Source organism: Physella acuta, unplaced genomic scaffold (genome assembly GCF_028476545.2).
Source record: "Physella acuta isolate Inbredline_101_S28 unplaced genomic scaffold, ASM2847654v3 ptg000089l, whole genome shotgun sequence".
Taxonomy (NCBI): Eukaryota; Metazoa; Mollusca; class Gastropoda; family Physidae; genus Physella; species Physella acuta.
In genome coordinates this window covers 229,781-251,883 of record NW_026731609.1, presented here as the reverse complement: position 1 = coordinate 251,883, position 22,103 = coordinate 229,781, and the positions used below count along the sequence as shown (strand labels likewise).

The 22,103-nt window shown below is 30.4% G+C and overlaps 2 protein-coding genes across 2 annotated transcripts; one reads left to right on the top strand and one right to left on the bottom strand.

Moving 5' to 3' along the window:
* Positions 1 to 415: 415 nt before the first annotated feature.
* LOC131927790 (spermatogenesis-associated protein 48) lies at positions 416 to 5,519 on the bottom strand. The gene is made up of 9 exons (XM_059283618.1): positions 4,811 to 5,519; positions 3,713 to 3,768; positions 3,501 to 3,580; positions 2,885 to 3,023; positions 2,437 to 2,504; positions 2,147 to 2,188; positions 1,798 to 1,905; positions 1,588 to 1,698; positions 416 to 863 (listed from the first exon to the last, which is right to left on the bottom strand). The coding sequence occupies exons 1-9, from the start codon at positions 5,349 to 5,351 to the stop codon at positions 740 to 742; spliced, it is 1,269 nt and encodes a 422-aa protein (XP_059139601.1). The 5' UTR covers positions 5,352 to 5,519; the 3' UTR covers positions 416 to 739.
* A 532-nt stretch (positions 5,520 to 6,051) lies between these two features.
* LOC131927781 (putative C-mannosyltransferase DPY19L1) lies at positions 6,052 to 21,887 on the top strand. Its single transcript, XM_059283589.1, has 22 exons — positions 6,052 to 6,175; positions 11,179 to 11,203; positions 12,000 to 12,087; positions 12,394 to 12,531; positions 12,717 to 12,837; positions 13,148 to 13,241; positions 13,387 to 13,444; positions 14,165 to 14,256; positions 14,338 to 14,410; positions 14,908 to 15,012; positions 15,265 to 15,351; positions 15,452 to 15,508; positions 15,722 to 15,802; positions 16,213 to 16,314; positions 16,434 to 16,505; positions 16,717 to 16,799; positions 16,953 to 16,977; positions 17,141 to 17,260; positions 17,806 to 17,977; positions 18,344 to 18,443; positions 18,948 to 19,073; positions 19,445 to 21,887. The coding sequence occupies exons 1-22, from the start codon at positions 6,052 to 6,054 to the stop codon at positions 19,602 to 19,604; spliced, it is 2,103 nt and encodes a 700-aa protein (XP_059139572.1). The 3' UTR covers positions 19,605 to 21,887.
* Positions 21,888 to 22,103: the final 216 nt, after the last annotated feature.

Sequence of the window (22,103 nt, the reverse complement as noted above, 5' to 3'; positions counted from 1 at the left end):
AAATTGTTGGTGGACAAAAAGTCAATTCCATTAATTTGGCAATAAGAAATTACTTACATTCGGCACAATATAAAGGCTTCTCTACAAATAATCATTAAGTCTCCCATGTCAAATTATTCTGTTTAGCACTAGCAAATTTAAATAAATATATACTTTGGTTGCTGTTTGATTTTTGGAAAAAAAAAGTTTAATCAGTGAACAAGGCAGAAATTAATATTTTTTTCCATAAGGCTAATACAATTTAAATTGATATACTCTCCACCAATCTTACATGAATATTTGTTGATCATCATATATGTGTAATGAAACAGTGACTTAGGCAAGTTATTGGCTACAACCCTCTTTTGTTGCATTGGGTTTAAAAATTTTAATGTCATAAGACCCCCCCCCCCCCCCAATCCCTCCTCCATCCAAACAAGACCCTAGATATGCCATATGAATTATAGAAATTTTACAGTATAAAACAGCCATCACTATATCTGACAATAAAAAAAAGAAAATTACAGTGAATCAAGCAAGAAAAAAAATACAATGTACATCTTAAGTTTTAACAATTTGAATACAATTTACCATTAAAAAATCATAGTTCTACAAAAATGCAAATAACTATATTAGCAATATAAAAAATGTATATGAACCATTCCCATAAATTAACTGCCTTTAACAAAAACACTAGCAAAAAAGTACATTGGTCAATAAATTAAAAGTCTGCCATTCAATGCCATTTCTTTCCTTCTTTTTAAACTTGAATTTGTTCTTTCATCACACTATTGTAAGGATTACCAGGAGATACCAGAGTAACCATTTTGGCAAAATCTGCCCCTTTCTTGTGTAATGCAGCTGGTGATTCAGTGGGAAACGATCTAAGAAAAAAATTAGAACATTCATCACATTAATAGAAAAGCAAAACAGCATTATAAAAATAATTTTTTTTAATTCGATACTGTTCACTGGCGTAGGTAACCTGTCACGCATGTTGCTGTAATCTCAGAAGAAAAGAAATTCATGGACAATCGATAACATTCATTTGTTACAAATGATGTGTTTACACCTATTGCTGTTGTTGCTATAATAATGAGCATGTGCATCAGAAAAAAACAACAGATATTTGGTTTATATAAATCCCCCTCCGCAAGGTTGAGGTAGAACACATGGTCCAACTACTACAAAGGCCCATATATGATTAGCATACTAAATCCCTGGTGAAGTGCTCTTTATAACAAATATAGATGCTTGCGTGCGAATAAAAAGCTCAATTGCTTATATATATATATATATATATATATATATACATATATATATATATATATATATATATATATATATATATATATATATATATTAGTTGCACTTTAAATTTTTTTAATAAATAATCTGCTAAAAAACATTCAAATCTTTAAAAATCCTTATTCTATATCCTTATAACTTTATTAACTAGAAATGTTTGTAGGTTTTAATAAATTTATTGTAGTTGTTTGAAAAATATGATCACTGAAATTTTGTAAGTTTATAAAATTTAAAAACAAAAAAAGCAATCACAGGCAAACAGAAAAAACTTGATAAAAAGCTAGGAGGATAAAAACTCACCTATGTACACTTGAAGTGGAGGTCTCAAATTGCACTGCACGTGTTTGGTGAGCAGGGGCATAACTTCCTTGCCATAGAGTACATCCATCATACAGAGGTATATTGGGACGGCTGTAAGTTAAAATTTTATAGCATTTGTTATTCTTTATGTATCTTGTAGATTTAAATTATTCTAGCAATATCAAGTTTAAAAAAAAATAAACTACTAACTGGGAAGTGTCTGTTGGTTTTGGCTGTGGATTACGTTTTACTGTGTATGGTTCGAATTTTTCTTTTTCATTGTCAACTTCGTCTAAGTTTTCAGCTCCAATGCATCCACTTAAAGATTAAAAAATTGTAATTAAAAGTCTATCATACATTTACATACTGGGAAGATTTATAGGATAGATAGGCATTTACATAAACATTACATTTAAACTATCATATAATTTTTTTTTTAACTTAAAGCCAAATCCTTTGAGCCAAATTTTAGTAGATGTACACATTTGTGCTTTTAAAAATTGAGGATCCATAATAAATAGAGGGCCTATTGTTAAGCTTAAAGTTGCATAATAATCACCTGTAAAGTGGTATTTGCTGTACTCTTGAGCAAGGGCTACAACTATGATTAGAAAAAAAAAAAACATCAATGTTGTGGAATGCTAAACAAACATCAAAAGTTGCCAAGAGAAAAATATTTCACAAATTAAAATTAGAATTAAATTTGTTTAAGACTTTGACCATAGAATATATCTAAAGTGAAAACTATGGCATAATTCAATTAATGTAACATAACATTAGAAGCACTTTTTAAAAAGAAAGTAATAACAATTCTTTTCACTTTCATACAGTTCACTAAATAAGACATACAATTTAATTGGTCCATCTTTGTAGTGTCCTTTACGTGGAAGAAATCTATCAAGGCTTGGGCCTACCGCCTTAAAAAAATAAAAATATTTTAATTAAGGGCTCTATTAGAAACAAAAAAATAATTTTAAAACAAAAAAGAACTGTTTTGTTCTTAATGGCTGTTTTTTACAATTTTTTTACTCCAGCTTAGGAAAAGAATAAAATTATTAAAATTAAAATTACATAAGAACATTTTTATTTGATGAGTATGTGATAAGCACAGATAATATAATAACAAAAACAGAATTTAATTTGGTCAAAGGGGGGCTAATAAAATGTTTTAAGAGGCTTTTATAGAAAATCTTGTATATTAAAAATTGACTTTGTAAAATGTGTTAGAACTAAAATTTTCATGCAGTTTTATCAATTAATAAATAGTGATATTCTGCATAAAAACTAAATCCCATACCTGCCATTCTTGTGCAGTTGCTGCATACCGCTTGTCTCCCCAGCGATGAGACACATTATCTGGCTTATCTTCCATTGTTGATACAGGTGGGCGGATCCTCGGAGGTAAAATGAGATCCCAAGGTACTTCCTCATAAGCTCTAGGAGTTAAAATGTTTAGGACAGTTATTTGTATATATCCACATAAAGAAATATACCAAGTATCAAAACCATACATTAAATGTGAGAACTATATAATGTCCCTGTTTCCACCCAGCTCTGACTTATGTTGGGAAAGTAAAAGTGGCTGGGCTTAGTGCTGAACACAGCATCTCTTCATATGCCTAGGTAAAAAATCATGAACTCTACTGCATCTGCCCAATCGATCACTAAGTCTAAAGAGGAATCTACTTTTTTAAAACATATTTCATCATCATCACTGCCCATCACGCCAACCAAAGATCTACAGAGTTCTCTGTCCTGTGACATCTTCTCAACTTGACTCCAGGCGAAAGCCATCTTTGGTGTTTATTTATTACTGTATATTTAGTACACAGAACATTTTCAAATGTACTTTTGTGATAAGCAATTTAAAATCAATTTTTCTAGTGTCTGTGTTTAGATATTTGACTAAATACCTTTGAGTTGAAGTTCCATAAATATACTTTAATGCTAATTTGTCTCGTTCTATCCTAGACTGTTCAGCTGCAGGGGAAGTCTGTTCAAGTTGGAAAAAAAAATGATTGTACTCTCTTAAAGTTTTCAAATATCTTTCAGATATAGACTATGATATTCACACCTATTGATAATATTGTATTATTAATTTTTTAAAGTTTCAAAAGTCTGTCACCTTTGGTCTTTGTTTTGTATTATGCGTTTTTCTGGGGTCTACATCACTAGTCCAACCTGAGAAAAGTTTCATAATAAAAATCTCCATCAAGTTTTAGTTATACATAATAAACAGACTAATGAGCCTGATCTTAACTAAAAATTTTTGCCTGCCTTTCCCAATTGTGTCTGTTATTGACATGGCGTGGTCGAGTCGGTAAAGCTCAAGGTTGCTAAACTGAAAAGTCTCGAGTTCGAACCCTCTGGCAGATGAGGCTCGTTTGCTGGGGACAACCACTCTTCTAGGAGAGACAACTCCAAAATCAAACAACTGCTGCCTTGTAGTTTGTTCTTGGTTGGACAAAGGCTATGGAAGCAAATCCAAAAAAGAAAAGCAGGCTGAAATCGGAGTCAATGGCCTCAATGGCGCATAACCAGTTGACACGTATCCTTAATTGTGTTGGATCCCTTCCAACCCTAAAATTAAGAACGAAGAAGAAGAAGAAGACCATAGATTAAAAGGACACCACATATTTAACATAGCCTAGCAGATATGCTTAAACCTTTTGCGTGAAAAAATTGTTGCTACAACTTGAAAAGCTGTTAATATTTTGAATACACTGACATAGTGCAGGAAATGCCTTTATGACAAAAAATGCACTTTATGAATTTTAAGTATTTATATATGTTAGTAATCTTGTTATCTAGCAGAGCAATGAATATGAGTATTGTTTAACTGCAGTTAGTTAAGGATTAAGGGATATAATATTAATGGGTAGTGCCTATGTAGCAAAGTACTACCAAAGTTGTAATTCTAAAAAAAAAGTAACTAGAATAAAATGTACATATAACAAATAATAGTTGTAGTTCCAAATAACGTATGCCTATAATTTAATTTAGTATAATATAATTAATACAAAATATAATTTACTCCTGAGTCAGTTTAAAGTTTTAAAAATGTATGATACACTTAGCTCTTATGTGAGATGCCACATTTGTTTTATTTTAAACATTCTTCATAAATTAATGCATAAACTACAGAAAGGTTTACTTCATTTAATCTGTGACACATCCAGTTTTATTTTTATAAAGTGTGATCTTCTTTATTGCTTGTACATACCTCCTAGTTTAGATCTTATGCATACATCTAAAGTTTTACGACTGTTCCATGGTATTGGTGCAGTTTGAGTACGCATATTCTCATGCTTCAACTCTGGAGGAGCTGCAGGCTCATTACGGATGGTACTTATTCTGCAAGGTGTTAATGACTGTGGAGATTTGTTATTCTGAACCATTGACTGAATATTGAAATGGCCTGTGTTATCAGTGACATCATAACCTGCACTGACAAAACCAGATGTTGGGTCAATTGCATTATCATATGATCTGCATGGTGCAGTTGCACGGAATTCACCATTTTCATTCCATTTTGTGAAATTGTTATTAGTTCTGATATCTTCTTGAAATGAGTCCACGTCATGTCTTCCCCTCAAAGAGGGGAACTTCATTTTCCTAAGACGTCTGTTTTGCTCTATATTTTCTAGTGCTTGATCCCTAGCTCTTAAATCCATGTACGGATAAACAAAGTTAGAAAATTTGACGAATTCATTGTTGTCCACAGTCGTTTGGTGTGGTACGATATTGTACATAGTTTCTGACATAATTAATCACTATCTGAATGACCAAAGCATTGACACACTTTTATAACAAACTGAAAAACTTGTTTTGTAAACAGTTATTATATTTAAATTATTTAATTATATTTAACCTGGACACAACAAGTTGGACAAAGGCAACAAGTAGAGAAAGCTTCCCCGTTGCTACGACAATACCGGTACTCTTTTATTTGTGAAATAAGTTAGCGAGGCTGGAAACCCGAGTGGAGACAGCGCTGCCATATAAGCCGTGATGTTGCCAAATAAAAAAAGAAAACTGTCTAAAAAACTAAATAGAAAAGCAACTAAATAATAACTAAATAGGGGACTATAATTTTTAATTTAAACTATTATTTGACAACTGTAACAATAGAACATATTACTGAGTTTTGAATATGTATAATTTAGGCCTAATCAAATACAATGTAAAATTTAAAAAATTAGGCATAACTAAATAGATCTATTATTATAACGATCTAGCCTTTACTAAATATAGAATTTAGATTTAACTCAATATGCTTCAATACATTATGCACTCAGTTGTAAATCATTTGATCAATTAAATAAAACGGACGTTAAATAAATGGGCGTTTTAAAACTAAAAATAAAATAAAAAATATATTTATAAAAATGTATTCGACGAAAGAAAGAAACTGAACTTTCCACACATGACCTTTGAACCCCAAAAGCCGTCATTGGTTTCAAAATGGCACCCAGCAGACAACGTAAAGTAGCTTCCCAAGGGAACCCGAGAGATGATGGACCAAGCAAAATACAAGCGTCTGATTTACATAAACATTATGCTTACTTGATCATATTGGTAATTCTAGGTAAATATGAAAACTGTATTAAAAATTGAAGTTCACGATGAAATACCTTGACTTTAAAATGTTAATGGCAAAAGCCGCAAATAAAATTAATAAATGGAGGAGTTGACTAGACTAGAAACTGCAGAAGAAATGCAGAATTCTTCCTCCATTCTTCAATCTATCAATAATCATTATTCATTAATTATAATCTTAATCATTATTGTTGACCTGGATAAAATTAGGGTTGTCGGTATCGGCCGAGTTCGCAGTAAAAACATGACCTGAATTCTCCCATTACTTTCTGATACCGGACACACGAGATTTGGTTTTGCATACTAATAAGTTTTTAATTTATGGTAATTAATTAAATTTAAAAGGTCATTTCCTAATGTTAAATGAAAAGTAGAATGGTTTTCCAGTTGTTTTGATGGCTTAGCGATCTGAATGCATGCTGTCTCTGCTTTGGTCTTACTGCCGTATAAAGGTTAACTTCAAATGCGTTAAAAACGCGATTTTTGAAAAGTTTCCATTTAGATAATGAAAGTTTCCAAAGCAGATACATCCCATTTTTATAGAAATGATATTTATTTTTGGATATTTCGACTTTGACATTAGTAAATACTCATTTGAAAGTAGTCACCGTAAGTAGGTCATGTTGACCCCATTGACGCCAATGTTATATTTCTTCATCCTGATCTGCCGGCTTTTAGTTTTGATACACTAACAACAGCATTCTTATGGTATGTACTATGTACAAACAAGGTAATCTATCGTTTTGGGTACGTAAAATCGCCCGCGGCTATTTATGTACGAAAACGTTACCTCATTGTCAAGGCTTTAATAGAAGTATATTGTGATATGTTTGTGTCAAATATTATAGATAAATGAATAATAAACCTAAATCAATGGCTAAATATATCGATATAGGCCAGAAATTAACTTTAAACAGCAGTGTCTGAGAGCAAGATTTGCTATATAAACAGCAGCCATTTGTAAAATAGAGTGGCTTCCCCCTGAATCTGGCGCTAAAAGCTTATAAAAATAAAACTTAGACAAGATGGCTGCTATAGTAAATGTGCATGGTTGCATCTGTTGGAAACATCGCTAGTCTTCATTTATTACGGAAAAGTTTTAATTCAATTGTTTAAAAACAGGTACATAAATGAATCAAGGAAACATTTTTGAATTTTTTTAAACATAAATCTTCCTCAAAATGTGAAATAATTATTAAAATTTAAGGAGTCACCTGTTTTTCACATTACAAATCGCGGGCGATTTTACGTACCCAAAACGATAGATTACCACAAACAAATCTCCTACTTATTGTTTTAACAATATTTTATTATACCTGTCTTTCATTTTTTCAACTGGTTCTAGTTTTGCTTGAAGTAAAATTTTGCAGAGTCAGACATAGGTTATCTGTCTGTTGCTATACACTTAGAATACACTACACTAGCTATGTGGCACTATGTGCTAACTGTAATTTTAAGTATTCTAGTTCTACTTACCCTTACTTATAGTTATATTTATATGCTGAAAATCAGAATTCATACACAATACACACATAAAAACATTGATCTGATAACTTCAGTTCACTTTTAACAAAATGGCTTAAAGATGGACTCTACTTCACCTGCCCAAAATAATAAGGCAATTATATGCACATTACAGTGTTCAAGTCATTTACTTTAGATTGCTAACTATGTAGTTCTTTCATTCACTGTCACTGTATTTATATAAAGCATTGCTTTAGAAACATTTTCATATTTGCACAGCACAGTTTTATAACAAAATGTCTTAAAGATGGACTCTACTTCACCTGCCCAAAATAATGGGACAGTTATATGCACATTACAGTGTTCAAGTCATTTACTTTAGATTGCTAACTATGTAGTTCTTTCAATCACTGTAAAACATTGCTTTAGAAACATTTTCATATTTGCGCAGCACAGTTTTTTTGGGGTTATGGAAGGAAGCCAACACAAAAATATACTTCTGTATTATTTTTATTCATTTCAACAGCATATACAAGTTCTATATATCATTCTAGCTAAACTCTGCAAATATGAACAAAATACAACTGCAAGTAAAATAACTATGCTCAATTTATTCAGGCATACCATGACTTGTCACAATTGGCCAATGCTAAAACAAGGGCATTCCACCCCTCACAAAAAAATTCGCTAAAAAAAAACTATTTGAGCTAGACAGAAAATCTTTTTTGTTTTGTTTTCATATAGTTGAGCTCTACAAGAATATGTAATTTTTATTTTTATATGATGATTAGTGTTTTTTTACCAAAATCCCTAATAAAATCATATTCTTTTAGATCTTGCCATCTAAATCTAAGTGGTCATAAAATAACTAAGAAAAAATAACTTTAAGCCCGAAAATAATTCAGAACTTAAATTTTTTTTTAGAAACCATGTTTTTAAAGTTGCAAATCCAGATAACTGGAAAATAGTTTTTTGAGTTTATCTGTTGATGCCAGTTTATGGCTACAACCCTAAATTATAACCTGAAATTTCACTTTTGTATGACTCTGACCCGGTTCCTTATAGCCGCTGGCACTATTGGGAGCCTCGCATTAACTCTGTTAAGATTTAGACCATTTAGCTTTATAATAGTTTTTCTTACTAAATCTAGAATTTACCCAAATTTCAAATTAAGTATAACTACTGAATGATAGACATCCATATTTAATCCATTAGGCACTAATTTAGAAGTTTTTAGTTCGTTTTAAACTAAATTACTTAATTTAATATTTATTGACACTCACTGCCATGGTCAACACACCTCTCCATGACAACTCTTCTTAAGCTTGAACGTAAAGAAAACCACAAATAGGTTAGACTTATTAAGTGGCCATGTACCCAGAGTTCCCCACTAGTGATCATCAAATAGCGGTCACGTGGTTTAAAAAAATAAATAAATTTGGTTGTCATTCAAAAGTCGTGTCTTATTTTAAAAAGTGCATGCAATATTTGATTTATTTCTTCATATAATGATAAACCTAATAGTTCTACAACCTCCAATTCATTTTTGTGACCTCCGGGCTGATATTTTAGAAGTTCTATTAATTTTAATGAGACCAACTTTTAAATTTAGCCTTCATTCTCCAAAGCAAATTTTAAAATGCTTTTCTGGCATATTTAGCCTTGCCACCTATAGCATGTTTTTATAACGTGAAAACCCGCCATTTTACTCGTGATAAACATTTTTAAAAGTAATTCTAAGAAGGTCTCTGGTACTAAGACGAAAAAATCGTCGGAAGTCATGCATCCGGTCCGTACGCCATATTGTTGTTAGCAACCGGCAACGCCTGCGGGTTAGCGAGAAATACTACTTTATAAAATGGAGGTTCTATTTCTTTTATGTTGTTTTGAATTTTTTCTTGTAATTCCACACGATAACCAGAATCTAGATCTTGCTCTAAACACCCAATATCCTCACTGACAAATGGCAAGGCAAACAGTAGTAGTTAAGTTGGTGGTATAAGCTTTCTCTACTCTGCAAATGTTGAGCACGCATGGATATTTTCTTGATTAATTAGAATCTACATGTAGATCTAAATTAAAAAAAAAAATCCAATCATAAAAATTAGTGCATTTATAGTTATTAATCTCAATGCAACATTCTTTTTTTTTCTCTTATGATGTACATTTAAATGTAGTTTCATTTTACATTAGTCTGAAATTTATAAAATAAAAAGAAATAGATCTATCAATAGGCTACAACTTCAGCGTTCCGTTTTTTAACTCTAATCTTGCATGTGTGATATTATGCTATAATAGAAGCTCATGTAAACTCACACTGAACCAAATTACGTTTTTCATTTAGCTTAGTCTGAGGAAAAACAGAACTGACATCGACAATCTCAAGTAGCAGTTGTTCATACTATGATGTATGCTATAGGCCTGCTAATATCATAACTAAAGTGAACTCACAGTGATCCCTAGACTGTCAGGATTTTTCTCCCACTGATAAGAAAACAAGTACAGGCAATCTTAGAAGCAACAGTGTGAAGAATTGGTTTAAATCAATATCTATTTCTTGAACATTTAAAAAAATCTAAATCTAGATAAAATATTCAACACCCGTAATAGATCTACTTGTTTAGTTTAAAACTTTCTTCTCTCAGGTCTTTAATGTCTGGTTTTCTGGGTATAAACAAGAAAAAAATTAAGTGCAGTTTGGTTTCAAACTGGTAATTACAATATTTGGAAAGTTTGTAGAATTACTCAACTTGGCAACGACTCCTCACAACGAATTCTCTACATTTAATAATTTTGTATTTAGATAGTGGGTATTTAGAAATGGTATTAGATCGACTAACAAATCCACAGAATTATATATGTATATAATAAAAACATCACAATAAAATACTAGAAAATCTTCAAAAAAAAGTCAAATCAGCATAAAAGGTATACATTTTAATCCAGGTTATAGACCAAACTTAATACTGGGTCCCAACAGTTGCTGTTGGGTCCCATCAGCCACTTACACTCTGAAAACCTCACATCAAAGTAATTTGTTCTCAAAACTTAGCTGTTAAAATTTGAAAATAATTTTTTTTTTAAACCATATAACTGAGTTCTGCCAGTTTTGTTTACATTTTCTGTGATAAAATGTAAACAACCAAATTGTTTTTGGGGAAACGGTTTCCATATCTGAATATTGGTTATCTGACTTAAATGTAAAAATCTAATACACCAGGCTCTTCTTGAATTGTAACTTTTTTCTCATACATATCATCATCTCCTCTAAAACTTGTTCCTTTTATAAAGTAAACATCTTAGTGTTCTGCTAGAGTTTTATCTTTACTTACAACTGCTTCTATCAATGAAGTGAATATTACTCATTACACTTCAGTATAGTGAAATTTTAAAAACAAAATCCAAACATGAATTGCAATTACAATCAAGATTAAACTGCTACTAAAATTAAAAGCTTTGCTTTAGCTACTTTATTTGCGGATCATTTATTAAAACTGTTTAACATGCATTATCAACATTATTTTTCAGCTGGCACCATCAGCATAAGCCATAGGTTAGTACAGAATCTTTAAAAAGTATTTTGCTAATTAACTAGAGTGATACACAATTTATGTGCTCATCATTGGGCCCACATTTGGAATGTGGTAAAAAAACAACAACCCTGTCATTGACCTTTACCTGTCCCTCCCATGACAAGTTTTACAATTAAGGTTTGTTTCATGAGAAGGGGGATTGGCTTTGACTGACATTTGCTTAGTAAGCTTTCTATTTACTTAAGTCAGGGGAACACTTTTAAAAATAATTACACAAAGACAAGGGCTTAGTGTAGCTACTTTTCTAGCCTTAAGTTGAAACATGTACACTTGGAGATTTTGGAACATCTGGTGCACTGAGTATGGTGGGGGAGGGGATGGAGGTAAAAATCATTTTATTGATAAAATGCAACTAAAGGGAACCAGCTGGGTTTGTCTGGATTATATAACCTTAAGATTTACAAGGGTCTGTTCTATAAAAAGTTAAATATAAGCTAGCAGATAAGGGGAAGAAAGACAGGCATATTTTAAAGTATAAAACATTCAGCAGTTTAACTTGCATGTTGCCTGACCCATATTCACTGAACTATTCATAGGTCTGCCACTGTTATTGCCAGTGATTCAAAACAAGTGTCATTCATTGTTTTCATTTTTTTACTATCTCCCAAGTTGTTTATTTTACTGCTTCCTGTGACTATACATTTAAAAAAAAAGGGGGGGTAGGGGGTCCGCAAGCGTTGAGTTAAAAAAATGTTTTGTGGGAAAATAAAATGTATTTTAATACAGATATTCTTAATTATTTTAAAATATTTCCAGAACATTTCTATCTACATTATTTGAAAATGACAGACATTTTTCTCACCTATCGAGTCTTGAGCGAGAGTTATCTTTTAGGACTGAAATGGTAAAATATTTTACCTCTTTAGTTGATTTTATTGAGTTTTTAGGGTATGTAATTATTGAAATTTTTAAGATGCTTAATAAATTGACAAATTGTTTTTAGATTTCTTTATATTTTAACTATGCTTTTGTTAAGAATCAGTTAAAAATTATGTATGTATGTTATGCTAGTGTTCATCAATGTGTAAGCTGGAAAGATAAACCCCCTTTAAAATGTGATATTAGACTAGAATTTTTTATGAAGTTGGTTGATTATGTATACTAGGATTATAACCCATTTCTTTACTCTTTACACATTTCTCTATTCTAGGGCTTGTACTTCTCCTATTTTAAAACTATTATTGATGCAGAGACATTTTTTAATGGTGTCTATCAAATTATGAGAGATAACATTACTGAATATCCATCAACAATCAACACATTGAAGCGTTTTAATCTCTATCCAGAGGTAATTATATCTTGAAAAACTTGAAATCAGTTAAATTTTTACCACTTTTATAATGCCTAAAATACATTTTGCTTTTGTATTTTAAAAATCAGTACTAATAATTTACTATAAATGTTCTTTGTAAGTTTTTTATTATTAATTTTGTTCACACATATTTTAAAATGTTTTAACCTTAAATTTTGCAGGTAATACTAGGTCTTGGTTATAGGATTTTTCAAACTACAAGTGACTTTTTTGGTCATCATACTAAGACATGTTGGACTGTCAACCGAGGTGATAATCTTAGCCCTGTCCAAAGTTGTGAAGGTATGGTTAAAATAATTCACTCCTTCATTTTAGATTATAAATAGATTGAAAGCTGAATTTCTTGTTATAAAGATGACCTGAAAGTGGCTGCCAAACTTAGAAACAAGTTTACAATAGGAAAAAAATCTCCTTTATATGAAACCAAGTTGATTTTTGTTTTTAATATACCATTAATTCAAAATGTCAACTGTATATTTAGTATTGTTAAGTTCTTTAAAATTAATTATAGTATATGAAATATCTTCTGGTATTTTTAAAGATGTACTTATATCAGTATTTCTTTACAAGTTTTACTATTTAATTCATACAGGTCTAGGTGAACCATCTTATTTCTACATAGAGGCCGTTTTTCTGTTAAATGGTTTTATGATGGGTACATTTTTTCTTTTTGGAACATATTTAAGGTTGGTAATGAGTGTTAGTTTTATTTTAAATGATCAACTAAAGTTGTCTAAAAATAACTTTGTATATATAAATTGTTGTTAAGTGTAATGTATTTATTTAGCCATTCAATTTTGTTTTCTTTATTTATTTTTTTTATGTTAACAGTGGAAGTATATTTGGAGGACTGATAACAGTTATTTGCTTCTTATTCAATCATGGAGAGGTAATTTTTGGTTTATGAAAGCTTTAAGAACTATAAAGTATAATGTTCCATTTTCTCACTTACATTATCTTGGAAAGTTTAAGTAGATTTTCAGTATGCCTGGACAGCTTTTAGCTGTAGGACTATTTAACTTTCTGTGAAATTGTAATCTATCAGAGTAAGCAACAGATTAAAAAAAATGGAGACAATTTCTTACTTAGGTTTTCATTTCTATTTATATGCTGTACTTTTCAAACAACTTTCAAAAATTTTATATCTTAGAAGCAATTTGTCTTAACTCTTTTGACCATGGTTATCTTTAGCTTGATGGTAGTTTCTTTTTGTACTTACAAATGGGTTGGTGGATCATATCTGAATCTATTTTTTGCATGTAATTGTAATCATCATTTCTGACCTGATGACAGAGCTGATGAAGCTGAGCTCACCTGTTTCTGTGGGCTCAGTATTTGAAGGGATTGTGTGATAAACTCTGGTCAGTTTTCCTCAACTTGATTCAGGTGCCCACAGAGCTTGGTGGCCTCAAGTCCCAAAACAGAACTATTGGTCTTCTGCTTACCAAGCCATCCTCACTTTGCTTGTGTTGCTACTTAACTCTAACCTTGACATTGATGCTAACCCTGACCCAAACAGACACAGATAGAAAAAAAAATTGACACAACACTTTATTGTCCAGCCAGCATTTTTACAGCAATTTAATAGTATAGTGTAAAATGTTTTCAGGCAACAAGAGTGATGTGGACACCTCCGCTAAGAGAAAGTTTTGGCTACCCACTGTTTGTTCTTCAAATGTTTGTCGTAACCTATGTACTCAGGTAACCTTTATACTGAAGAAAGTACACCAACTATCTAAACAGTGATAATGACATAACACTGTATCATATTTTTTTAACCAGGAGTCGAAAGTCTACTATGGAATACTCTTTACTCATTGCATGGTCTCAAGTATGTTTCATGCTCTCTTGGCAGGTAAGTCATTACAAAAAGAAAATTCACTTTTTATTTAAGCTGGTTGATTATCAAGCCTACAGAATTTTCAACATTATATATTTTAACCATTTACATTATGGGCATAAAAACGTTATTTCCTGTATGGAAAAAAAAATGACAATGCATTTATCAACCATAACACTTTATTTTAAAATATCCACTTAAAAAAAATTCAAACAAAAAGCACTATCTTAAAAAACAGCCGTAGTTTATTATGTTTAAGGCTAAATAGCATTAAAATTTACAAATAAGTAAAAATAATATCTTGCATACCCACATAAGAAAAACCTCAGGCACATTTGGGTGCATGGGACTGAAATGGGTTCATTGAAATTCTTAATAAAAAATTTCAAATGCAATGCATTCTAATTTCTGACTTCTATGCTACCTCTGTTAAAACAATACAGACTTCAAATGTTTTTAATGACACATTTTTGTTGCAGTTAGTAATAATTTTTAAAAATTTAATTTTTCAGTTTGCCCAGTTTGCTCTTTTAACCCAAACACTTGCAGTACTCACTCTGTATGTGCTTCAGTTTATCTCTGCAGACATCTATAAAGCTTTTCTGCGTGGTCAAACTGTAAGTATAACATAGTGAACACTTGTTTAGCCAGTACAGAATAGTAATATTTAATTGTAATCTTTTTCACACTAGTTGTCCAGAAATTTATGTTTGATATATCATTGATACTTTGATATATATATTGATACTTATTATGTATTGAGATTACTTTGTATTTATGTTTTTGTTTACTTTATTAATAAAGTAAAAAAAACAACAACCCAGTTTTATTAATTTTTCCTTATTTTTGCATTCTTATTTTATCTTTAGATTGGACTTGTGCTAAGCTATCTGTTGCTTTTTGGTAATGAAATGCTTCTCACATCATTCTTCTCTTGTAGTATTATTGCTGCTTGGGTAAGTGAAAACCTTTCTTTTTGTTTGCTTATTTGTTTGTGTAACAAAATGTCCCATTTTGTAAATTCCAGTTTCACTTATATGCACATTTTCTTTTTAGGGGCTTCTATTTTTTGAACAGTTTTATAAAGGATTAAAATATCGATTTTTAGTTTTGGTATGTATGGAACATTTCTTTGTAACAATTAGTAAAGCAAACTGAGCATTTATATTTCATACTGTACTCAAGTGAATTTCTCATATAATTCAAGTTTTTATTATAAAATAGGGATACATCTGTTATATAAAGATGTAACTGGTTTTATAACTCTGAATTTTTATTATAGTTATCAATTTATTAATGCATACTTAATAAATTTGCTTCTTTCAGTTATCTCAAGGCATTACTTTCATTATGGTCACTCTATCTTCAAAGTTTGTCATTGGAAAGTTATTTCAGCTCGAGGATGATGTAAGATTTCTAAAAATACATTTTTACGCTATTGTGATGGTGAAGTAACAAAGATCAGCTACAATTTTTTTTTACTGAACTTAAAAATATAATTGAAAATGTTAAATGAGATAATGCTATTAAATAAATAAGTAAATGTTTTTACTTGTAGCATATGTATGAAGACTTTTAATTGTAAAATGTTTTTCTTTTTTTAACAAATTCTGACTACATACTTAAATTACTGACAGCTGGTTTTAGCTCTCACTGTGAATTTCTGTGTTCATCATTGTAAAATTAGTTAAATACCCTGTTGTTAAATCTGGCGCAAGGAGTATATGTGTAAAGAAATAGTTTGTTGTGCTTTTAATTTCTGTTGTAAGGCATTGTGTACAAGTTATTAAGTTATCAACCTACCTTTTTTTTGTCAGGCACATATTGCAGACATCTTTAAAAGTAAATTTACAAATTTTCAAAACTTTCACACCATGTTGTACACCTGTGCCAAAGAGTTTGATTTTATTGAAACAGAGGTAAGTAATGATAAACTTACAACTAAGTACTTAAGTTGCAAAGGACTAAAATACAACCATTTTTTAAGTACTAGTATTAGAAAAGGTTCATTAAAATGTTTTATTAACTTCTATTTAAGACAATTTGGAAACTGTCGATGACATTGCTTCTTCCCAGTGCTTTAGTTGCGCAAATTGTAGTTGCTTTTCATGTAAGTTTTAACCATTTTTCTTTAATTCTATCATACCTGAGCCTTTAATTTAAATGTATGTCATTAATGCAATTTTTTTAAGGATCTAAATTACAATAATGTGGTCTAATTGGATAAATTAAACTATAATTCTGATGGTCTTTTAGATAGTGAATAATGAATTTATTTTTTAAAAATAAAAAATAACCTAACTTTAAAAATCCTCCATCAGATTTTGAGAGCAGAAATAAAAGGCACAAATGTAGTCTTAAATAATAAAGACACAAAGGCTGAAGCATCATTGGCCTACAGCAGGTAGTTCTTATAGACCTAGAAATTTAATTGTTTGTTTAATTTAAGAAGCCAATTCAAATTTAAATTTAAAAAAAATGGTTTACTAGAAAAGCAATTTGAATTTCAACTGTTGTTTTGCTTAATTCAATATATTTTATTTATTTTTTCTTTCAGGCATATTTCTAAGTATGATGCAGAAGTAAGCTTTCTCCACTTCTATCACTTCAAATGTAGCCAACAATGGCCTTTAAATAATTACTTAGTAAATTTAAATATGTTTTAAAACACCGCTGAAGTTTTAGAATAGTACTTGTGTAGGATTACTCAGTTATACTTTTATGCATATACTTTTTTATTTACAGTTATTGTATCATTCACTCCAACTGATAGCTTTTACTGCAGTGGCTATTCTTGTCATGCGTCTCAAGCTGTTTTGGACTCCTCATCTTTGTTTATTTTCATCATTACTAGCTTCCAGAAAGGTAATGTTATCACAATTTGAGAATGTATTAGCATTTAATTTTTGCCAAAAAAGTTTTATCCATAAAGGTTTACCTAAGTAAAAGCCAAATGGGATGTTTGGTATTAAATTTGTTCAAACCAAGACCACAAGAACTATTTTTTTATGTATGACTGAAAGGCTAGATGACAATTTTACAGCTTATAAGTAAATATCTTATTTTTTTTTTTACAGTAGAATATTTTCTTTTTCATCTCAATTAACCTTAGTGTCATACATAAATTGCACCACCTTCCCACTCCCCCAGTGTTGTTTGCTAGTATAACAGCTTATTACAATTTAAATGCTGAAAATTTAAGCAAACCTGGGATACCATTAGGTCTAGGTGTTTGGATTGATTGTACTACTAATTTTTTCAAAAAATACTTTTTAAAATGTAAGCTAGTTGCTAAAATTCAGTTTAAAAATTTTAAAGTGTGCCATCTAAGTTTAAATGACTAGTCCTTGTCACAAAAACTAAAATAGCCTTTGACCAATTGTTATTAAAATGAAATCTCTTGGATACAGGTCTTTCCTTGGCTAAAGAAAGAAAATCACATTGCTGTTCTCGCAGCACTGGTAGCCTGTATGGCTTTGTATGGTATCAGTAATGTCAAGGTACAACTAGGTAGAGTTGGTGAGTTCAGTAACATTCCACAAGAGGAGCTGGTTGAATGGATTAATTCTAAAACAGATAAAGGTAACATCCTATTCAAACATTTTATTAACAATTGTTTATCACTTTATCGCCATTAATTTGACACTCTTGTTTCTGGGTGAGGGGTAGATAATTTAATACTTCATAAGCTAGTCATTTTAATTCATGACTATAATTTTTTTTACATTGGGGCAGTTACTTGTTTAATAAGGAAAATAAAGAAAAAGTAATCATTATATTTTTAGGTGTCTTAATAAAATATGGCTAACTTTTTTTTAAATAGCTTAGTATCTGATTGCTCCAGCTCCACATCTAATTTTTTAAAATCAAATTCCAGTAAAAATATGTTTTTATAACTGCACATAGAAAATAACAGAAAAATCCTTACATTTTCCATATTTTTTTCAGATGCTGTGTTTGCTGGAGCCATGCCAACAATGGCTACTGTCAAGCTATGTACTCACCGTCCTATTGTCAATCACCCACATTATGAGGATGCTGGTTTAAGGTAACACAATTATTTTATATGCTCTGCATGCTTAGGTGGGGGAGGGCTTGCATGTTATCCTGAAACTGAGTTTGGGCACATGCAGATGGAGATTTGTTTGCTGGAGCAGCATATGCTACTGAGTTTGTACCAGACCTAATGCTTAGCATTCCTATGGACTATACCCACGAAGTTGAGAGAGGGATCATGATGCATTGGCAACTCATGATCTCTTCTCTCTTCATCTAATGCCCAATTATGTACACTAGATAGAATTTCATCTCTCTGGGCTCATACAATGTCTCTCAGGGCAAAATTAACTCCTATTTCATCTGCAAGTTTCAAGCAAAACATCTACTACTATTGAACTTTTGTATAACAATTTATATAATTTTTAAATTATTATAAAAGTGTTAACATAATCAGATAATAAGTTATTTAAATTAATTAAGAGAAATTGTGTCATAATGGTTGTTTGTTATACAGATATATTTGTCAAATTAACAAGTTTATTATTAATTCCAGGGAAAGAACAAAACTAGTTTATAGCATATATAGTCGTAAGCCTCTCGTTGAAGTTAAAAGTAATCTAGACAAACTTGGAGTCCAATATGTTATATTGGAGGATTCATGGTGTTCACAAAGGTTACGGTAAGAATGGATTCACTTCATCTGTTGAGCTCTGTTTTTTATAAGAAAATGCTTTGTAATTCCTTCTCGTTTCCAGAAAATAGCAATTTCTAGTTTTAATTTGGCTGGATTGATGTTGCCACCTTATTTCACTGAAAAAATAGCAATAGTTTTAAAGTCTACAGCGTAGTTGTTTGAATAAATCATAGAATTAAGGAGGTTGCTCTCTGTAAGTGGTGTAAGATAGTTTACTAAGTAGAATCAGGGGTAGGGAGGGCTTAATATTCCAGGAACATCAGTAAATCCATAATAGAATTAATTTTTAAAAATATGTACAGTATGTAGCACCAGCACTCTAATAAATCATAGACTTGTTTGGTTTATACTTCCAGAGACGGGTGTTCAATGCCAGAAATTTGGGACATAGAAGATGTGGCAAACCATGGAAAACAAGCAGCCTGCCTTAGGCTGAAGAAGAATACTGACAGCTCACTTTTTAAGCTTGTCTTTAAAAACAGTGTGTACTATGTGTTCAGGTTGATAAATTCTTAAACTTTGGAACTCATTTCACATAAGTACAATAGTTATTTATTTCACTCTGTCATTACTATTAGGATTGTATACATGTGTGCATATAAAAAAAACAACTTCTGAGAGCATATATATTTATATATATATTTATTAAAGCCTTGTCTCCACCATCACCCTTTGGATAAAATAATTCAGGTGCTCATGATTTTTTCTTTATAAAACAGGTAGGAATAGTTATTCACCCATTGTGTGCTTTACTAAATAAGCTAATGTATATTTTTTCAAGTGCAGTAATGTTTTTCTACTGTAAGAATCTCTACTCTTTTATTTTAGTATTATTCCATCCAATACTATTTGCAAAATCTGCAAGTGTTTAGTTGCAGTGTACAGTTAAAAAAGATGTTTAAAAATACAATTTGACAAATCTGAACAAAATTTTAAGATGCTTTTTAATTTGCTAAGAGGTTGCTATTCAATAATAAATCATTTTTAAACTTTTCATTCAAAAGATGAGTATTTTTTAATAAATTCTACATTGCAATAGTTCACAAAGAATTTTAAAAATATTTTCTCAGTGTTTTAGTTTTTACATTATTTTGATTAATAAGGTCTCCTTTTTCAATTAAACTTAATTAACTTGAATTTAATTTACTATTATTATTGTAAATTATTTTTACCATTTAAATGCAATAGCATAATGATCATTTTTATCTAAATGCTTCAAAAAATTGCTATGTATAAAAGAAAAGATTTTTTTTGCCTATTGTTTTAAGGTCAAAGGTTCATCCATAAATAATGTTACATTACTAGGTGGAGGGAGTGGGCCAAGAAAGTGTGATATCAGACTTGTTGCATTTGAAATGTTTTAAAACATGAGTTTTAGCGGTTATTTAACATTTTGTAAATACTTTTTCATTAATGGTTATGAGTTTGATAGATTAATCTTAATTTGACCCTAAAATGGTCTAATAGTGACGGATTAATAAGGTTTTTTTTGCTGATAAGTCAACCAACAGTAGAAATTGTAAAAAAAAAAAAAATTTTGCAAAGGGAAACAACAAAACATTTTTGTGAAATCAACCTGTCTTGGCTCTTCCCCCCTTTAAGAAATAAAACAAAAATGTCTTTTTAAGTTAAAGGAAATAATACCCTATTCTCTTTCTGTTAACCAGGTCATCTATTGTCCATTGTAGTTTTTTAATTGCTATGTGGAACATATTTATGATTTATTAAATTAGGTGACTTTTGCACTATATTATTGTTTAGTTGGATTACATTCATATTTTTATTGTTCAAGTTTCCTAGACATTTTGATTTTTTGTTTGTCTTTATTAACCATGACTTAATTTTAAGACCCCATATTCTGCTGATTGTGTATATAAAATGAGATCTACAGATGAAAATGTCACATAAATATAATGTATATTTGCTACTGCATACATTTGTCTTTGTTAGCTACATGTTCAATTCTCTTTGTCTAAATGAACAATTTTAAAGCTGAATGAACTTCTCAAAAGTAAGCATCAAGTTTACATGGATCTATAATGTTGCCTGAGTAGCCTATACTTCAGTTAAAATGAAGTACCGATGACTGAATAAAAAAAACCCATGATCATTCAAGTGCAATTATATTTTTACTCACAACCTGCATATTGCAAGTACTACAGTGATAACTTCAATCATAAATTCTTATCAGTGTAGATTATCTTGAAGGAGGAGGCTGTATCATCCATGCATTTAGTAGTTGAAAAGTTGTTAGTGGTGGTGGTGCTAAGTATAAATGAGCATGCTTTTTAAAATACTCCATGTATAATTACTCACTGCTTAGTTTTGTTAGTACATGCTAGTAGCTATTTTTAAGTTATTTTTTTAAATGCTTCAGGCTTATAACTTTTGTAATTTCGAGATTAATAAATTTTTTAACTAATACTGCATGCCGTATGTGCCATTGCTGAATTTGACAATATTAACATTATTTTCTTTACAAAATATTTAAAGACAATTGAGCTCTGTTAAACTTAACCATTAAGTTGTTCTGTGAAAGGTTGTCTCAAGTTGGATAAACCTCATTTTACTTCAGTCTGCATAAACTAGATAAAGAAATTTTGTTCCCTGCACTCTTTCTTACTTGCAATTTACTTTTAAAAATTTGTTTTGTTGCTAAGAAATAAACTTTAGTAATGTCCTGATAAATTGTTCAAATTTTAATCAAATAAATGTGGTGTGAAATTAAAGTGGGGATATATTAATTGATCTAACGGTTTACTCATAAAAAACAACCACCAAGCACATTTAAACAAAGAACATATTTTATTTAAATCTTTGATTTATTATGTGGAAAATAAAACCATTGGGAATAAACCATTTGTACTTTAAGTTACTTAGGAAAGTCATTTAATTGTAAAATAATTAACATCAAGCAAAAGAAATTTAAATTTCCCCTTAAGAATTATCAACACATTTTATCAAATGAAGGACTAATTACAAAGAAAGGTTCGCATATTTGGATATGGAGACTTT

Bases quoted from the DNA above. Each gene is read 5' to 3' on its own strand.
- LOC131927790 (XM_059283618.1), bottom strand. From the start codon at position 5,351: ATGTCAGAAACTATGTACAATATCGTACCACACCAAACGACTGTGGAC. The intron at 3,769-4,810 runs GTATGTACAAGC...AACTTTTCTCAG, and splicing joins CATAAGATCTAAACTAGGAG to GTTGGACTAGTGATGTAGAC. The intron at 2,505-2,884 runs GTATGGGATTTA...TATTTTTTTAAG, and splicing joins CAACTGCACAAGAATGGCAG to GCGGTAGGCCCAAGCCTTGA.
- LOC131927781 (XM_059283589.1), top strand. From the start codon at position 6,052: ATGGCACCCAGCAGACAACGTAAAGTAGCTTCCCAAGGGAACCCGAGA. The intron at 12,088-12,393 runs GTAAAATATTTT...TCTCTATTCTAG, and splicing joins TATCTTTTAGGACTGAAATG to GGCTTGTACTTCTCCTATTT. The intron at 17,978-18,343 runs GTAACATCCTAT...TATTTTTTTCAG, and splicing joins TAATTCTAAAACAGATAAAG to ATGCTGTGTTTGCTGGAGCC.